Source organism: Hypomesus transpacificus, chromosome 24 (assembly GCF_021917145.1).
Source record: "Hypomesus transpacificus isolate Combined female chromosome 24, fHypTra1, whole genome shotgun sequence".
NCBI lineage: Eukaryota > Metazoa > Chordata > Actinopteri > Osmeriformes > Osmeridae > Hypomesus > Hypomesus transpacificus.
In genome coordinates this window covers 2,734,700-2,752,944 of record NC_061083.1, presented here as the reverse complement: position 1 = coordinate 2,752,944, position 18,245 = coordinate 2,734,700, and the positions used below count along the sequence as shown (strand labels likewise).

At 46.4% G+C, this 18,245-nt stretch overlaps 1 protein-coding gene across 1 annotated transcript; it reads left to right on the top strand.

Moving 5' to 3' along the window:
- Positions 1-80: 80 nt before the first annotated feature.
- npdc1b (neural proliferation, differentiation and control, 1b) lies at positions 81-17,760 on the top strand. The gene is made up of 9 exons (XM_047048557.1): positions 81-509; positions 8,164-8,316; positions 12,739-12,831; positions 12,997-13,218; positions 13,961-14,027; positions 14,661-14,745; positions 15,138-15,217; positions 15,542-15,641; positions 15,882-17,760. The coding sequence occupies exons 1-9, from the start codon at positions 407-409 to the stop codon at positions 15,951-15,953; spliced, it is 975 nt and encodes a 324-aa protein (XP_046904513.1). The 5' UTR covers positions 81-406; the 3' UTR covers positions 15,954-17,760.
- Positions 17,761-18,245: the final 485 nt, after the last annotated feature.

The following is an 18,245-nucleotide window of genomic DNA, read 5'->3' as shown; positions in this document are numbered from 1 at the left end:
ACAACAGACACTGCTAGGAAGGGTTTTAGAGGCTGACTGTCGCCGCTATAGGCTACGTAACTAAATGATCAGAGGGAGCGCCGTGACGACATTGTGAACGTATGCCCACCCCTTTCACATACAGCTCAGCACTAACGCTGGACTCTGTACATCTTCAGAGCATCGCAAAGTGTTCTCCGTGGTGTCCTGCGCAAAACGCATAGGCACCTCCGTTGGTGCGGTTGTTTCACCCTATTCCAGCAGGCGCGCGTGTTTCTGTCATTTTCTCGCTTATCGCTCCCTGTTTACCTTGCTTATAACGGAAATCAGAGAACACGGCGGGTTTTTTTCTTGGTTACGGGGATGGGGGAATGATAAACCCCATATCCCCACATCTGTGTCTTCAAACGTAGGAGAGCTCCGCAGAATGGCAGCCCTGGGAGGAGGGATCGAGCACCGGCCACAGGCCGCTCATCTAATCCAGGCGGCTGTCTTTGCAGCCATCGTCGCCCTGAGCACCTGCATGACAGGTAAGGACAGCCACTGTTATTGTTTTTGTGAGGGATGCTTGTTTATAGGCACTCTCGTGCAAGAGGTCACAATCGTAGTCGTAGAATAAACATGTTTATGTTTTGCATTGGAACATTTATCGCTAAGTGGATTCAATTGGGTTTTATTTTAGAAGAGAAAAGAGCATGCTATACTCGACGGGTGGTACTGTGTGTGCTAGATAACAGCTTTTTTTGTGATGGGGCAATTCGTTCAACATATGATCCGTTTCAAAACAATGTATTAGTAGGCTATGTCTCTCAGCACCTTGCCCAATACGTCCACTAAGTTTGCTTCGTTTTGCATAACTGTATGTTCGTTTTGTATCTATCTTTCTACTCATAACATTGGGCCACTACAGTGTCTTTTTCAATTAATATACAGTGTGTTCTTGTTATGTATGTGTGTTTCTCCAGTAATATTTCTACTCTATATACATGACTACAGTATTGGTCAAGCTACGTTTCAGCCAAATGACTTGTGAACTCTCAGGCCACTGTCAGGCATCCGGCAGGAGGTGGTTTTATAAGCAGTGACCTACCAAGTCACATTCCCTGGACTTGACACACACACCTATGCTACTGTATAAGGATACCTACTGGCTAAGTTCTGACTGATTGTAGAGCTGACAATGAACCTGGATTTAAAACAGACACTTGCTATGCCCACCCATGCGCACATACACAGGATGTATCACACATACTTTCAGACATACCCATCCTGAGGTGGTTATCAGCAGAGCGTAGCTCGACACATTCCCCCTGTCAGAGACCACTCTAGTGTTTCCCCTGGGTCTGGACCTGGTTCAGGACGTGCTTGAAGTCACATGCCAAAAGCCACTCACGTGTCGACAAGACAGAATGCACAGACACGGCTTTCGGCATGAAGAAATTTTTTTTTATGAATTGTAAAACACTTGAGTGTGCACTCTGGTGAATTATCTGGTTGCCTCCTGTCTTCTCGGAATTTCATTGGAGGATCGCATCAGTCAAGTGATTCATCGTTCTTCGCCTCTTCTACCTCTTCTCACCCCATCTGCGAGGTCTCACCTTCCTGGAGAGAGAACATACCATGCTCTCAGAATCTTCCCAGACACCCCTCCCTGTATGTGGAAAAGCGCCAGCCTGCCTATCTCTGCGATCTCGAGGACCTGCTGTGTGTTCAATTAGCCTGGCAGATCCCAGTGCTGTTCTTATCGGTGTGCTTCTCGTTCACCTTGATTTAGTCATTTGCCATGGAACAGAACACACTTTACCATCTGGGATGTGAAAAGAGCTGTCAGCTTTGTGTGTGTGTGTGTGTGTGTGTGTGTGTGTGTGCATGAGATTGTGCATGAGTGGGTGTGTGTATGTGTGCGCACAGACCCACACTAGAGCGGGTATGTGTATGATGGACAGATAGAGAAACAAATCCAGTTTTTCTTTTGGCTTAGCCTTGGCGCTGATCTGGAAGCTGCACTCCTCTATTTGAAAGGACGATCAGGGCTTACCGATGTGAGGTTTTTAGCACAGGCAGGATGTCAGAGCTGGGTCAGTCTGAGAGCCCTGGAAGTGTTGCAAGGCTGGCCTGTCTTCTGTGGAGGAGATGTTGGAGAGAAGGCTTCCACTGGGGCTTTAACACTGCGATCAACAGATTAGTTGTTGGTGTGGATGATGGCTTTGCTGCCATACTCTACAAAGCTATCTACCCCTGGAGAATACCTGACTAACTCCTGCAGAAAATCTAACCATATGGCTTGTTGTTCAGAGAAGCAGGCCCCTATGCAAGGCCAGTGAGTAGTTTTGTTCCAGTGCCAGGTATTGACAGCTTGCCAGAAGTCTATTCTGTAAACCCTAAAGGGCTGGGGCTTGGCATGATTGTGTTTGGTTTTGTGTAGACCTTCAAGTACATGATGCAGGTGCTCCATTAGGACTCTTAGCAAACACTCATTCTTTAAAGTGCATATGGAATGTGTTTGTTTTAGCGGTGGAGGGGTTTTGTGGCGGACAACGAAGACTTTGTAGAAAGAGATACTTAATCAATTCACGCACATCGCATAATGTAGGGCTTTAAATGGTGGAGCACACTATTGGTAGGACTTCAAAGGCAGACCATAGATGTGAAGGAGAGGGGGTGATGCTGTTTAGTCCAAACTCTGAGACGGGGGAGACAGAAAGGTTACCTGCCAATGTATTTAAGATGCTGGCTTGTTAGTGACGGTGGTAATGCCTGTGGCCAAAATGTTAATTGTATTTATGCTAGTGCTGTCAAACGATTAAAATATTTAATCGCGATTAATCGCATTAATGTCATAGTTAACTCGCGATTAATCACAATTAATCGCACATTTCTATTTCTATCTATTCTAAATGTCCCTTGATTTCTTTTTGTCCCATTCTTTTTTTCAAATTTTAATGCTCTTATCAACATGGAAAAGTGGTTCGGATTGCTTCGTGCAAATATTTTTTGTTAATGAAAACAACATTGCAATCGCCTAGCTTTGACGAGGGGGCGGAGAATTTGCATCATCTGTGTGCTTGGCCATCAAGTGGTATTTCAGACTGGACGTGCTGCAATGATAGCTCATTTTACAACGACAAAACACACAGATCACTTTGGTCTTGTCAATGGAACCATTTGGCAACTTTTTAAAAGTAAACTTTCTGTCTTCTTTCTTTTACTGTCACATAACGTTAAACACAAAAAAGACTATTTTCAAAATGTGGTCAGCTGCACATGATGTGCCCGGAAGTTGTTTGGTCACTGTTGGCTCGAAACGATTAAAAGCTGTCAGTGGTTGGTGCTTGCTTTCAGTGTGATGTTTACTAGAGAGGTTGTTTTATCAGACAGATGTAAATGTACAATTGCTGAAAGCTTTCATGCAGCCTGCCTGTCTATCTGCCTGTCTGTCTATCTGCCTGTCTGTCTATCTGCCTGTGTCTGTCTATCTGCCTGTCTGTCTATCTGCCTGTCTGTCTATCTGCCTGTGTCTGTCTATCTGCCTGTGTCTGTCTATCTGCCTGTCTGTCTATCTGCCTGTGTCTGTCTATCTGCCTGTCTGTCTATCTGCCTGTCTGTCTATCTGCCTGTGTCTGTCTATCTGCCTGTCTGTCTATCTGCCTGTCTGTCTATCTGCCTCTGTCTGTCTATCTGCCTGTCTGTCTATCTGCCTGTCTGTCTATCTGCCTGTGTCTGTCTATCTGCCTGTCTGTCTATCTGCCTGTGTCTGTCTATCTGCCTGTCTGTCTATCTGCCTGTCTGTCTATCTGCCTGTGTCTGTCTATCTGCCTGTCTGTCTATCTGCCTGTCTGTCTATCTGCCTGTGTCTGTCTATCTGCCTGTCTGTCTATCTGCCTGTCTATCTGCCTGTCTGTCTATCTGCCTGTGTCTGTCTATCTGCCTGTCTGTCTATCTGCCTGTTTGTCTATCTGCCTGTCTGTCTATCTGCCTGTGTCTGTCTATCTGCCTGTGTCTGTCTATCTGCCTGTCTGTCTATCTGCCTGTGTCTGTCTATCTGCCTGTCTGTCTATCTGCCTGTCTTTCCACAACAGCAATGTTTACATCCATTGTCTTCCTTCCTACCTTCTTAGGGAGTCAGCTGACCTCCTGCAATGAGTTATCTGTGTGCGTGTTTGAGTCCTCTCCCTCACATGTTCGTGTCGTCTGCTCTCCTAAACCAGACACGCCCCCTGTAGCCGTGATCCAGCCCTGGCTTTGAGGTCAACCTCAAGCTGCTGCCAGGCACAGGCTTTAAGCTCTGCGGTCCACTTGGAAACCATGACAGGTTGCCTCTGTGAAGCTGTCTTACTGTCCATCTGTTTGTGTTTGTCATTCTGTTGAGGAATGTCAACAGGAAGATGCCCTTCCGTGCCAAAGGGGCTGACTGGTGTCTCATCTAGGCTGAGAGTTGGCTGCATCTCCTGCTCTATTCTGGTGTTCCAGTGTTTGTAGGGGGCTGCTGTTTTCCTGCTGTCGACACCATATAAAAAGACCTCTCCGGGTTTGTCTCTTCAAATGTGATAACGGAGACTGTGGAATTAAAATGAAAAAAAAAAAGCAATAACATAATCTTAAAGATGAAATTGAATTCCTGAGCCTTAATCTAATTTGGACTCCGTGGCTGATAGGAGAACAGTGTCCTAAGAGGCGGGCCAATGCACAGGAAAAGGTTACACCTGCCAATCACACCATGGATGCAAATTATTCATCTCCAGTAAGCTTCCTGTCTCTGGTGGTCTTGGTAATGTCTTATGACTGCCCTGCGTCATATAGATTTTTTGTTAGCCTGTCAGAAGATTCTGTGCTGGTAACATTTGTCGTCCATGAAGCTAATTTCTTCCATGAAGCTAACTTGATCGCCCTCTTCAATAACACTACTTCCTGCAGTTGGAACATTAAATATTTCCTGTTTCCTCTAGGAGGACCGCTGTTATTATTGAGCCCTCTATCCTTCAGGTCCTCCACTACACTTTCCAGTCTGTGGCAATCATTTTGAAAATAACACAGATTGGTTTTCTTAACTGGTGTAATCATAATTAGAGGAATGTTCTGTGGTGTATTTTGGTGCATATCACCAGGCCTTGTGTAACAAAAACACCCCTGTATTATCAGTAATGTCAAATCCACCAATATGCCAGGTGGACATTTAGCATCCTTAGATGGCTTAACTAAATGACATGGTAGCTCAACAGTGACAAGAGAGGATAGGGTAAAAAAAAAAAAAAATGTCGGCAAATGAAGAAAGAAAATGACTGAAATAAATATAGTCCAATGCTCAAGAAACATAAACACTCATGTTATAAGGTAATGTCCTATGCTTAAGTTGCTGTGGGTGTATCTGTTGGTGAATGATCAATTATTTATGCCCTTGTGTTCCACTCGATTCTCCTGGAAGTAAATTATGACTAAACAGTACAGACTACTTTATTGGCCCCTATCCAAATAAACATCTAGATGTCAGTGTGTGTCTTCAGGTTATTATTAGATCCTGAAGCTCAACCTGGGAATATGGAATATTACTGTCAGAGGATATGAGTTTGTCTCTGAATAGAAGCCTGCAATGAACCTATGAGTGTAGACATTGGATAATGAGATGTCTAAAACAGGATGTATGTCAGCATTGGTTTAGATTCAGGCCAGGTAAAGCCATCTCAACACCCAACACAACTTCCTCTGAAAAATGAATTTAAACTCGAGAGCCATATCAAGTTAGAGGTGTCTTTGAGAGCATCTCAAGACGGTATGAAAGAAGAGTTATTGTTCCGAGTAAGAAAGGAAAAAGAGAGGGAGTGATTACAGGCTCATTCGCTTTTCTTTGTTCAAACTTGGAAAAGAGGGTTGCTAGGCGACTGCACATTCGGGAGAAGGTGAGCTTGGCTCCTTGGGAATGTCACTGTTTGTCAGAAACTCAGTCAGTAGCAAGGGACGAATGCAACTACAAAAACTTGAAGCCTTGCTTTTATTCTTTTGAAACTGACATCTATTCAGTTTTCCAATTGCTTTGAATGTCCCCCGAGAAGCAAATTATAGTTAAATGGCAATCAAATAAACTGTGAATTTGTTTGAATCAGACTGACATTTTTGGCATTTCAAAGTCCAACTTAAAGTTGAGATGTAACTGACTTTTGCAATCAGCTTTATAGACATAAAAGTCTTCAGCGTTCAACCCTCAAGAGGCAGTTTGGTGAGATAGGAAATATTGTACTAATGCATTCCTCTCCTAGTCATTTGGTAGTGAAGCTTTGCATATATATCTTACAGACATTGTAGTTTGACCATGCAACCTTTACTTTGAATGGGCTCATTTGCATTTATAGGTATGTTTGACTTGATACTGCAGGTTGCATGTGTGCCGTGTAGATATGAATGGGGAGAGATGGCGTTCCTTGCAGAAATGCAAGCAAGCAGCCGATCCTTGCTATGGATCTGCCGTTGCACGCTACGGCATATCTCATCAGGGAGGCCCTGACAAACGGCACTGCGCTCGCTGTTCATTTGCTATTCTGAGAAGACTCCTTGTGCTTTCTCGTCGCTTTCCTCCTAAGTGTATTGGCCGCGCCCAGAGCCAAGGGTGGAGGAGCAACACTGTGTGGACTGTGTGTTTGTAACTGCTAGAGGCTTTTGGCCAAACCAATTCAGTACCCATGGACAACTACTGTAGGCTAATGATCTCTCTCTCTCTCTCTCTCTCTCTCTCACAAAGAGAATATACATGAGTCAGTAACATGTGGACGCAAAAGCTCAACATTTTCAGATGACTCCAGGCCACTTTAACAATAGCAGAAAATGACTCAGACATATCATTGTGCATATTGTTTCATAGTGGTCTGACCTAACAATTAAAATGGGGTTCAAGGTTTTCTTCAAGGTAAAGAATTGCCTACCTTCTATTAAGGAAAAAAAGACTATCTGAATTTTACATAAATTATTCAGTTTAGTTTGTTTCCATTTCCTTCGTCTTTGCTTCTCTGTTTCGAAACAAAAGACCCCCCCCCCCTTCCATCTCTAGCTTTTGAGTTCACACAGTGACTCACACCTGATGATGTCACACCGCCTCAGTTGCCATGGCAGTCGTTATGGCAACCGTATCCTAGGCTTCGACAGATAAGCATCGAGCCATTTCAAAGTGGAAGTCAGAGAGTTAATATTGATAGCTTACTCCAATCGCTAGCTTTCTGCATCCCGCTGAATGCTTACCAAACCTAAACAGAAAGGAAGACAGCATACAGATCAAAACAATCTTTCATATGGCCGACCTTGGCTTGTGACTGACCTCGCTAAGAGTGGGCTCTGGCCAGCTTCATGGGCTCTGTCTGAGCACTGGACAGTCAACCCAGCAAGACACGGCCATGCAAAGCTGTCGTGGCCTCAAGCGGTCTGACTCACCAGTCCTCTCAGTCAGGGGTGACATTCCATCTGCTCCCTTATCTCTCCAGCCACCTGCGGACTCATACTGCAATACATCACTTTAGACAGCAGGCCATGATCACAGCACCAAACCACCAGCCAAGAACTGGGTTAGTCTTCCCTGGGATCATCCGTAAGTGTCAAAGTAAAGACCTTGTGACGCTTCACCAGATGCAGGACTTGAAGCATCATCCCTAACCTTCGGTTGACCGGAGCACAACTTTGTCCGTTATTAATCAGTTCCGTTGCCACAACTGAACAGGGAGGCTCCGAGGCATTGGGTCGACGGTGTTTTGTTTTATTGAGTTTTTCCTAAGCTGTCGCAGAGCGCATGTCCGTGTGGATCCTCTCAGATGTCGGAAGGGGAGTAGTGAAGCTGTTTAATGAGCAGCAGTAGAGAAAAGGCTGGAGGCGTTTAGACGTGTGAAGTCAGGCACCAGTAATTACAATGCGCCGTGTTTAGTTATCGCCTGCCACTTTCTTTTCGTCTTTTTCATTCTCACCTGAGGCACACGCTCTTGATACATGACACCTGTAAAGTACATGAATTATTCAATTTTATGCCACGTACATGAAATCAAATTACATTCCGAGAGGCTAACTGAGCCGTTCGGCTTTGTGTTTTCGCTGTGTTTTCCTTTTTTTAAAGCTTACATTTCTTTCGACGGTCACAAATGTCTGACAAGAAATGAAATTAAGTACGACAGGATTAATGAAGTTCTCTTCCCCCGTCCTCTCTGTGCCCTGCAGGGTCTCACATGTGCCCGCGAAGCCTAGACTGTGCCCGGGCCGGGCGACACTTCTGCCAGCCGGGGGAGTCCGACTGCGGGCCCTGCCTCTCCCCCTTGGTGGAGAACTCCCGCGGCAGGTGTGTGGTGAAAAGGAGGCACGCCCCTCGTGTGGGTGAGTCCGAAATGCAGCCCCTCGCGGAAAAGCCACTGTAACTGTGATACAAGAACACACAAAAGTAATGTTGTTGGGGGTTTTTTGAGGGGGGGCGGTCTGTTGCCGTGAGAAAGCTCAACGTGCTTCCCAATGTTATGTATCAAGACAAACCATGTTAGTTTCAACCTTGTAGTCCCCACAGACCTGGGCTTCTCATAAGGGTTAATGAGTCCGTGGGGAATGGGGGTTGGTTCTGGGGCTTGGGTAGCAGAGCTGCAGGCTCACGAGACTAGTCATCTGCAGAAAAATAAATAAATGCTTTGTGGCGTCTGGATGTGTCATCCAAAAAAAAGCTGAAATCAGTGGGCTGCAGTGGACCTGGGGTGACGAGACTGTCCGTGCACTGTCCCTGCTGGCTCTGGAGGAGCGTTTGCGTTGGTCTCCACTCAGACAGACAGCCGTGACGCAGAACCACGTCAGAGCAGCTGGAAGAGAGGGTCCTATCTCCCCCCAGGCACAAGCCCCTCCCCCTTTCTGACAGGCACACCAACTGCCTCCTACCCACTAAAGTGGTCAGAATGATAGGAGCAAATGTCACCGGCTCTCTCTTCCCGCCTCCTCCATCTACTGCTTTATTTATCACTCCCTTCCTTCGTTCCCTCCCATTCCTCTTAGACTCCCTTGATGGACAAAGCACACAGATGCTGCTGGGAGGCACAAAACAAGCACTTTGTGGAACACTGTGTCACTCGTGTTGTTGTTAGAGAGCAGAGAGATATTACAAATAGACTGCGTATTAGGCCGGCGACGGCAAAAATGGACTCATTAAGTGTTGGCCGCCGCTGCAATCGGCTGTAAACCTTTACCAGCTCTCGCCCTGCCGCACACACGCTTCATCCCACCCCCACCCCCCCCCCCCCCGCCCTCTCTCTCCCTCGTGGCACATGGGTGGGTTTAATGACAGGGCCTGGACAGACACCTCTTTTATGTGTGGTCTCTTCTCATCTCTCCCACGCAGATCCTGTTGCTCTTTCCCCTCTGTCTACTCTGCTTGTCCTCCCTCGTCCCTCCCTCGTCGCTGCCCTCCACCGTCGCTCGGCGGCGCATCATTGCATTGAGCATGCACTGGGTTCAAAACCCAGTTTGCCGTGATTAGATCCTAGCCCCGGTTGCGCTTTGTCCTGTATTCATTAATACCAGACGTGAAGATAGGACAATTATTTCTACATAAACTCCTCCAAAAAAGTTTGGAAAGGTTATTTAGGTCCTCCCCTTCAATAGTACCAATTGGTATTGTATTTTGTATCGATGGGAAGCCTAATTAGTCACCTTTACAACGAGGTACAACTTGTAAGGATCGTGCATTCGTGGAATGAGCAACACAGCTAACCGTGTAGGTAGTGGCCCCCCCAAAATTGCCCAAATCCTCTGCAATATTCTTCTGTTGGTATTCACTCTCGTTTTGAGCTTCAAGTGGGATCAGCTTGGGCATGCTGTATGTGCCAGAGTGACCAACGCAAACATGATGGCTGACTTGTGACAAATCCTGGTTGAGGAATGGGATGCCATCCCACAGCAGTGTATGACCAGGCTGGTGACCAGCATAAGGAGGAGGTGCCAAGCTGTTGTGGCTGCGTAAAGATCTTCCATACGCTACTGAGGTCCCTGACGGTGTCAAATGAATGTAAAAATGGCCATTATGTTTAGTTTTTTCCTTATTACTATGGGAGAGTGCAATTATCCAATCCACCAAGCAACTCAAAATGAGAGTGAATATCAACAGAAGAATATTGCAGAGGATTTGGGCACAATTTTTGGGCCGCTACCCACCCGGTTAGCTGTGTTGCTCATTCCACGAATGCACGATCCTTACAAGTTGTACCTCGTTGTAAAGGTGACTAATCTGGCTTCCCAACGATATAAAATACAAAACCAAGTGGTATTATTGAAGGGGAGGAATAATCGACCGAAATAACGTTTCCGAACTTTTTTTGAGGGGTTTATCTTGAAATGCTTGGTGTTCTTTCTCATGGCTGATGTTATTCCATTGTACAAAAGATATCAAGTCATAGCTTAGTCTACAGATCTATAGTTGTGTCTCGTGCAGACTTGGTAGGTTGACGTGTGGTCGCGTGGGTTCAACTGTGTCACTGCCTCCCACTGACCTCCACACTGTTTAGCATTGGCGTTTGCTAGCCCCTCAGTGAGGGTGAGTGTTATAAAACACCATGCGAGCTGGAACATGCTGCATCTGGAAGGGATGAACAGGATCTGTTCTTTCCCCAGCCACGTATTCAATCACATTACCCCCCCACCCTACCCCCTCCCTCCCTCCCCCTCACCAACACACACACTTGGCACGTCTCCCTGTTGCCCTGGCGACGGGTTTCATTCATGATTCTGAGGGAGGGGTCTTTTCCTTTTTTATTTCGCATTTTCCGTCTCTCTACCTCTCTCTTCCTCTCTCTCTCTACCTCTCTCTTCCTCTCTCTCTCTACCTCTCTCTTCCTCTCTCTCTACCTCTCTCTTCCTCTCTCTCTCTACCTCTCTCTTCCTCTCTCTCTCTACCTCTCTCTTCCTCTCTCTCTCTACCTCTCTCTTCCTCTCTCTCTCTACCTCTCTCTTCCTCTCTCTCTACCTCTCTCTTCCTCTCTCTCTCTACCTCTCTTCCTCTCTCTCTCTACCTCTCTTCCTCTTTCTCTTCATTTCTCTTCCTCTCTCGCTCTTCCTCTCTCTTCCTCTCTCTCTCTTCCTCTCTCTCTCGTCCTCTCTCTCTACCTCTCTCTTCCTCTCTCTCTCTTCCTCTCTCTCTCTTCCTCTCTCTCTATCTCTCTCTCTCTCTCTCTCTCTCTCTCTCTCTCTCTCTCTCTCTCTCTCTCTCTCTCTCTCTCTCTTCCTCTCTCTCTCTTCCTCTCTCTCTCTTCCTCTCTCTCTCTTCCTCTCTCTTTTTCTCGAACCTCACTTCTTCCACGACTCTTCATCACCCCTCCCTCGCTCCCTCCGCCCCCCTTCTCAGAGCTGCACTGCGTGACAGTAGAGCGCTGACCCGTCCACCCACGCACTGCACCACACTCATTCACCCACTCTCACTAATACTGCACGCGCGCACACACACAGTCTCACATGCGTGCAAACGCACACACACACACACTGCACCACACTCATCCGCCCACTCTTACAAATACACACTGTACACGCACACAATCTCTCTCTCACACACACACACTGTACCACATTCATCCACCCACTCTCACTAATACTGCGCACTTCACCTAACCTAACCACAAACATCCTCACATGCTGCACCACATCCCATGCGCCCCCTCGCCAGCTCATGCTGTGCGCTCTGATGCGTTTGTGCGCCTGCAGAGAGCGTCATGGGAACGGCGCGCCCGTCGTGTCACAGACGCCCACGTGCCCACGCGAGGATTGTCACCCAACCACGCGTGCCCTTCCTCCCTTCCCACGCAAAGACTTCCCCGCACACGCGCTCAAATAATAGCCAAGGATTGGATTTGGATGGGGCCGTGATGGGTGCCATGACGTGCTTTCGCCACACGAGGGAGGCAGTGCTTTTGTTAACGGCCGCTGCCCTATCTCAGGTTCACCCATGTGGAGGCTGCCACAGAGGGCGAGAGATTCGTATTTCCCGTAGTCAGCGGCCTGGGGTATAGCTATCGATCCACCAACATGGCCCAACACACTTTTATAAACATAATAAAATAAAAATACAGTGGATGCTAGATACAGTGTGCCTATGAGCAATGACTGTGACCTTATGTCCACAACTCAGAGAAAATAATGTGTTGTGTCCTAATTAGAACGAATGACATAGTCTTTGTTCTGCAATATGCGTGTTTGTTCTACGATATGCGTGTTATCTGGAGCCTGCTGTGTGCTGTGTGTAGAGCCTGTGGAGATGATCTGTAGGGGGAGTGATTAGTGATTAGAGATCTCTGACTCAAGCCTACCATCAACCAGATGGTGGATAAGCATTAGTTACACTCTTTTTCTCTCTCTCTCTCTCTCTCTCTCTCTCTCTCTCTCTCTCTCTCTCTCTCTCTCTCTCTCTCTCTCTCTCTCTCTCTCTCTCTCTCTCTCTCTCTCTCTCTCTCTCTCTCTCTCTTCCTCTCTCTCTACCTCTCTCTCTCTCTCTCTCTCTCTCTCTCTCTCTTTCTACTTCTCTCTTTCTCTCTCTCTCTTCCTCTCTCTCTCTTCCTCTCTCTTTTTCTCTATCTATCTATCTATCTCTCCCTCTTCCAAATAAAGTACTAAAATGTTCATTCATTTAGCAGATGTTTCTATCTAAAGCGACTTACAGGGGGATTTGAACCATCCTCCTCTCTCCACAAGCAGATGTGTTACCTCTGTCTGCACTGTGGACAGTACCAGAGGTGAAGCCCCTAGATAGTGAGAGACCGTGATCTTCCTCCCCTCCAGATAAAGTGGCCACGTTCCCCGAGCTCGACCAAGAGATTGACTTCCTGTCCGCCATCATCAGCCAGCAGCAGGAGACTGACATCCAACTCCAAGGTAACCTCGCTCTCCCATCCTTCGACACACGCAACACTGTATTTGTTTAGCGGCGCCGCGCAAACAGTGCAGGCGTTCCACCTCCCACGCGTGACACCGTGACGACACGCGCGTCTCGGGGGTCCCGACGAGCCTGCTTGACACGCTCTCTGTTCCATCTTCCAGCTCCGCCCCCTCAGGATGTCTCCAAAACCAAGGAGGAGCCTAAACCTCACAGCGCCTCCAGTGGGCCCACGGCGGTACTGCCCGCCACGCTCGGCGGCCCCTCCGCCCCGCCCAACGGCACGGCGTCTCCCACAACGAACAGCCAGGCCCACTCGGTCCGCGGCGGGCCTGTAATCGTCCCCATCACCGCCCCTTACCCCTCCGATGAGCATGTGTTCCTCAGTAAGTCTCAGAGCTTTCAGACTCGTGCTTTTGGTCGATGACCAATGTTGTGTTTGTCACGTGGTGAATCACTTCACCTCAGGGTTCTCACTCGAAAGAAATGCCACGCTTGTGCTCCGAAAACACATCTTGATGTTGTTGTTCATTTTGAATGTTGAGATTATAATTGAGACTTGTTTGGAATGGGGTTGTTTGAATTACACTGTTCTTCTCCAAACTGATACTGACAGTTCAGTGCATATATTCTGACATAGAAAAGACCAGACGTCATCTTCTTCTGGAGACGAACAAGCTGCTGATCATATGATAACAACCGTTGAGAGCAGCCTATCTATACTCCATTCAAAGAAAGAAGAGATGTTTGTGGGGTCGGTGGGAAGGCATGATGTTCCAGTTCTGATCCTCACATCCAATTGGGCCTGTGAATGAACCAAACCATTATTAGTTACTAGTGTTGAGAATGAATTTCTACGCAGTCTACGTTTTTTACGAGTAGAATGAACGAAACCGTTATTAGTTCCTAGTGTTGAGAATTCATTTATATGCAGCCAAGGTCTTTTAAATCCCTGAACTGGGATTGGACGGTCTACTTCCTCTCTCTTCCTCCTCATACATCTTGCCTGTCCTGGTGCCTGTTGCCCCTCTTCTCTCCCAGTTTTGGAAACCTTCCTCCCTGCCATGTCTTCCTTGACTGCGGCCCATCGCAGCCGGTCTCTCATGCTGTTTGTGTATCTCTCCACAGTCATGACCAGTGTCTTCATCGTGGTAGGATCCCTGGCTTTGATCATAGCTGGGGCCTGTTGGATCAGGTAATCTATGATGTCTCTTTATCTCTCGACCTACCTCTCTATCTTTCTGTCCTTCATTCTCTCTCGCATGCTCTCTCTGTGTAGTCTCTTTCTCCAGATTTGCTTTAGTTAAACTGCATAGAGAGCCTATTAAGTACTTTGAGGTGATACTTGTTTAGGCATTTGTATTGATTGCTGTGTTAGCATTGTATTGAAGCATTTTGGGGGTTTGGGGTTGTGCTCATAACAGGCATGACACTGCTGACTGCTGTACAGAATGTGGGTCACGGTTGTGGCGCATTTGTGTCTGAAGCGATTTGCATTCAGTAGGTCAGTCTGACTAGCGATATAAATGTGAAGTAGCAATGAAAACCCATCTGCTGCCTGAAAGTTCCCCCATGGGTGTTGCACTTGCCACTCAAAAGACCTTTATAAATACTTGTTTTCAAGTCATTGCTGTTGTTTTACTTCCTTTTCAATTAGGACCCCGATGTGCAGATTATAGAATATTCTATTTGAACATTCCGCATGTTTTGTATTGCGCATGTCTGATTTCGTATTCCACATCATTTTTCTTGAATGGCTCATTCTGTACATTGGTTGTATATTGGCGGCCATACTTACCTCCTCTATCTGTGGTGTTGGATGTTTCAGATTGCAGAAGGGTGTTCGCCTGGCGCAAAAGATTGACTACCCTGCCTATGGTGGAATGGGACCCCAGTCCTATGACAACAATGTGGTGAGTTCAGCCCAAAACACACAGATGGGAAATACACACAGTTTATTGTTTAGGATTCATTTATTCAATAAATCCTAAACAGGGATAAGGTCAATCTATAATTTATTATAATATGTACTTTATCTGATTTCCTTTTCCTTATCACCATTCCCAAATGACTCGAGTTGTACATTGTGTGATGGGTTTATGGGATAGTATGCAAAGAGTGTTTGACTGCAGTTCAGATGGTCGCCGATTCAAATCTGTCACTTTGGATAAAAGTCTGCGAAAAGGAGCGCTTTCGTATGGCAGGAAATCGAATCTTGAAGTGATATCATGAACGCTTTATCAGGGCATGTTAAGAGGCAGGTAGGTGTTGTGCCCCTGCTCATGCTATCTGTCATGCCACGCAGCCTGGAGACAAGAAGCTGGCGCGGAGTGCCCAGATGTACCACTACCAGCACCAGAAACAGCAGATGCTGTCCCTGGGGAAGTGAGTGACCTTTCAAGTCCAGACTGAGTCTGACGTGTTGTGTGGTCTACTGTCTGCCCGTATTCCCTCTGGCACCTCCTGCCTGTGTGCCTGTCTGCCTGTCTGCCTGTCTTTGTGTTTGCCTGCCTGTCTGTCTTTCTTACTATCTGCCTGCCTGCCTGCATATGTGCCTGCTTGTCTTTCTTTCTATATGTCTGCCTGTCTGCCTGACTGTCTGCCTGTCTGCTTGCCTGTCTGCCTGTCTGCCTGCCATGGATCATCCTCTACTAGAGACTTGATAGGTTAAAGTTCCTCTGTAACCGTTTCCCATGGCTTGTGCTCCAGACACAGGGATGAGCCAAAGGTCCCGGACTCGGGCGCCACGTCGGATGAGGAGAACGAGGACGGAGATTTCACCGTGTACGAGTGCCCCGGCCTTGCCCCGGTGAGCCCACACCAGACCGTTACACCAGACCGTTACACCAGACCGTTACACCAAACCGTTACAGCACAGCCTTCTGTCCGACACTTAGCTCGCCAACTTACTGATTTTACACAGACATTTTCTAGTTTCACTTTATTCGGATGAGCCATTTGCCTGAGGGGACATTCAGAATCAGAAGGGTGTGTGTTTATAGGACTTCACTGAACTGTTTCTCCTACTTCCCTTTCTCTTCCCATTCAGACTGGAGAGATGGAAGTGAAGAACCCTCTGTTTGACGACTCCCCCCTCTATTTCCAGAGGACCCACAAGTAGGCCTGGAAGCTTTGATGGGCAGACACACCGTAGACGACCCCCTCCTCCTTGTACAGAGATACGACACACACGCACGCACACAGTAAACACTCGCCCAGCACACGTCACCAGGCTTCTGGAAGCTACACATTAGGAGCCTGGCCGAAGCAACAACACTCCAACCACCACGTCAGGCCAGGTGTGCGGAGAGAAGAAGAGATGGGTGGAGGATGTGAGGGATGTGTACAGGAAGAAGAGGAGGGTGAGATGCAGACTAGAGGAGTGTATCAGAGGGGGTCTCCTCCTGGCTTGGGATAGAGATCTGGGGCCAAAATCTTTTTTTGTTTTTTCGAAAGACTCACACGACCGTTCCTTGTGGTCTGGCGTAATCATGCCTTTTCAAGTGTTTGTTTGTTTTCATGTTTATGTTCATTTAGGTTCCTGTTGGTCTGGAACACTCATCTGTAGTTTCAGGGAATGGGTTTACGGGGAATATCGAGTATGTGTATGCATGTATGTGTATGAGTCGGGCTTCAACGGATATTGTGAAAACTGTCACGGCCACGTCCAGGGACTCGTCGGTTTGAAAGCTACGGTCTGTGACCTGAGAAAGACGTTCGTAAGAGGAGGGGCAGCAACAGAAGGCAATTTTGTTTGTTGGATTGTCCATGTAAGCAGTATACAGAGTAAACAATATCCAAACATCTTTGATTCTCTTCATTCCCAGGTTGTGGCTTGGTTTTGGTCCAAAGAGATTTGACTCTTCTTTCATTAATGTACACATGCACAGACACAGACACAGACACACACACACTGGCAGTACCGTGATCCTTTAAAGTCTGTTATGTAGCCATTGTATTCTCAGTATAGTCTCTCTATGCATGACTTGATGCTGTGTTATGAAAAAGTCAATATGCATTCACGGTTCTTACAAGTTTCTTGTGCAAACTTGCTCACGATATACATAACTTGAATGATTTCAAAGGAATTTGAAACTTGTTAATCTAACTCTGAACCAGAGCAACCCTTTTGTGTAAATATATATATAAAAGACAAAAATGGCTTGTCCCCATGATCTATGATGTTCTGTACGTCACTACTGATGTGTACAAAGAGAGAGAAGAATCCGTCACTGACTAATGTGTTTGTACACGCTATCGTATATTTCAGAGTGTTGTGTCACTGTTTTGCTTTTGTTCTGGAGTGTTTTCAGAAGTTGCCTATTGATGCCGTCTCTCAGGAACGCTGCTGTCACTAGTTATTTCACCCCATACGCTCAACATGACAGGTTCTGAAGATGGCATGCTCCGGACTGTTGGTACTGACCCTGAAAGTATGGCCATTTGATTTGATATTTTAACATTTGTCAAAATTATTAATGAGTCTTTACATTTTGGGCCTTGAGAACAAAGCGAGAAATATGTAGTTTAATTAAATGAGGTCTTAAACTGCCCCATCCATTCCAAGGACACGGTATCAGAATATTCTGTATGAAGACTGTTTGACCTCATGTTCTGTACTGTATTTCTGCTTTCCATTTTATTCCTGCTGGGTGGGAGAAACTCACGGATTGATGTCCATATATTTGCTCCTTGTGCCCATAATATCTCCAATGAATGTGGCTTGCATCTCTAGTAGTGGTGAGCATTTGACCGACCGAACTGACTGACTGACTGATATGAAAAAACTGGACCCAGCGGTAAACATGTCCACCAACCTGAGAGATGAACGACCTCATTATCCAACACTGAGATTGTTTGGCGTGCATGTAAACATATCAGAGATGGAAATGAAAGAATAAATATTTATATTATCTTAAATGAAATAAGGTTATGGTGTCTTTCCTCAGAACTCAAGGGAGGGTGACATTGCAAAAAAACATTCTGAAGGATTAGATAGTGAAAGTTATATATTTTCTTTTTTTCCATCTATCAAGCCTGCCATCTAGTGGCCACATTTGATCTTCACAGCACACAGTGAGGTCTGTTTGTTGTTGATGCAGAGCAACATTATGCACATTCTCCAACCCATAGATAAATCAGTTACAGCATGTGAGCATTTTTTTTTTTGTTACAAATTATAGTTATATTTTAGGAGAGAAATGTAATGATTGCACAACAGAGTCTGGCAGTTACAGTGTGTCACAGGGACAACTACATTTAGTCATTAGTCATCTACTGTTGGTGATTTCTGATTTTGCAGAATGTCACAATGTTTGGTGAACATCGGTGTGCGAAATACGGGGGGGTCCGGGGGGGCTCGACCCCCCCGATTACCCCATGAGCCCCCCTGCAAGCCTCAAAAGCAAAATTT

Bases quoted from the DNA above. Each gene is read 5' to 3' on its own strand.
- npdc1b (XM_047048557.1), top strand. From the start codon at position 407: ATGGCAGCCCTGGGAGGAGGGATCGAGCACCGGCCACAGGCCGCTCAT. The intron at 13,219-13,960 runs GTAAGTCTCAGA...ATCTCTCCACAG, and splicing joins CGATGAGCATGTGTTCCTCA to TCATGACCAGTGTCTTCATC. The intron at 14,028-14,660 runs GTAATCTATGAT...TGGATGTTTCAG, and splicing joins GCTGGGGCCTGTTGGATCAG to ATTGCAGAAGGGTGTTCGCC.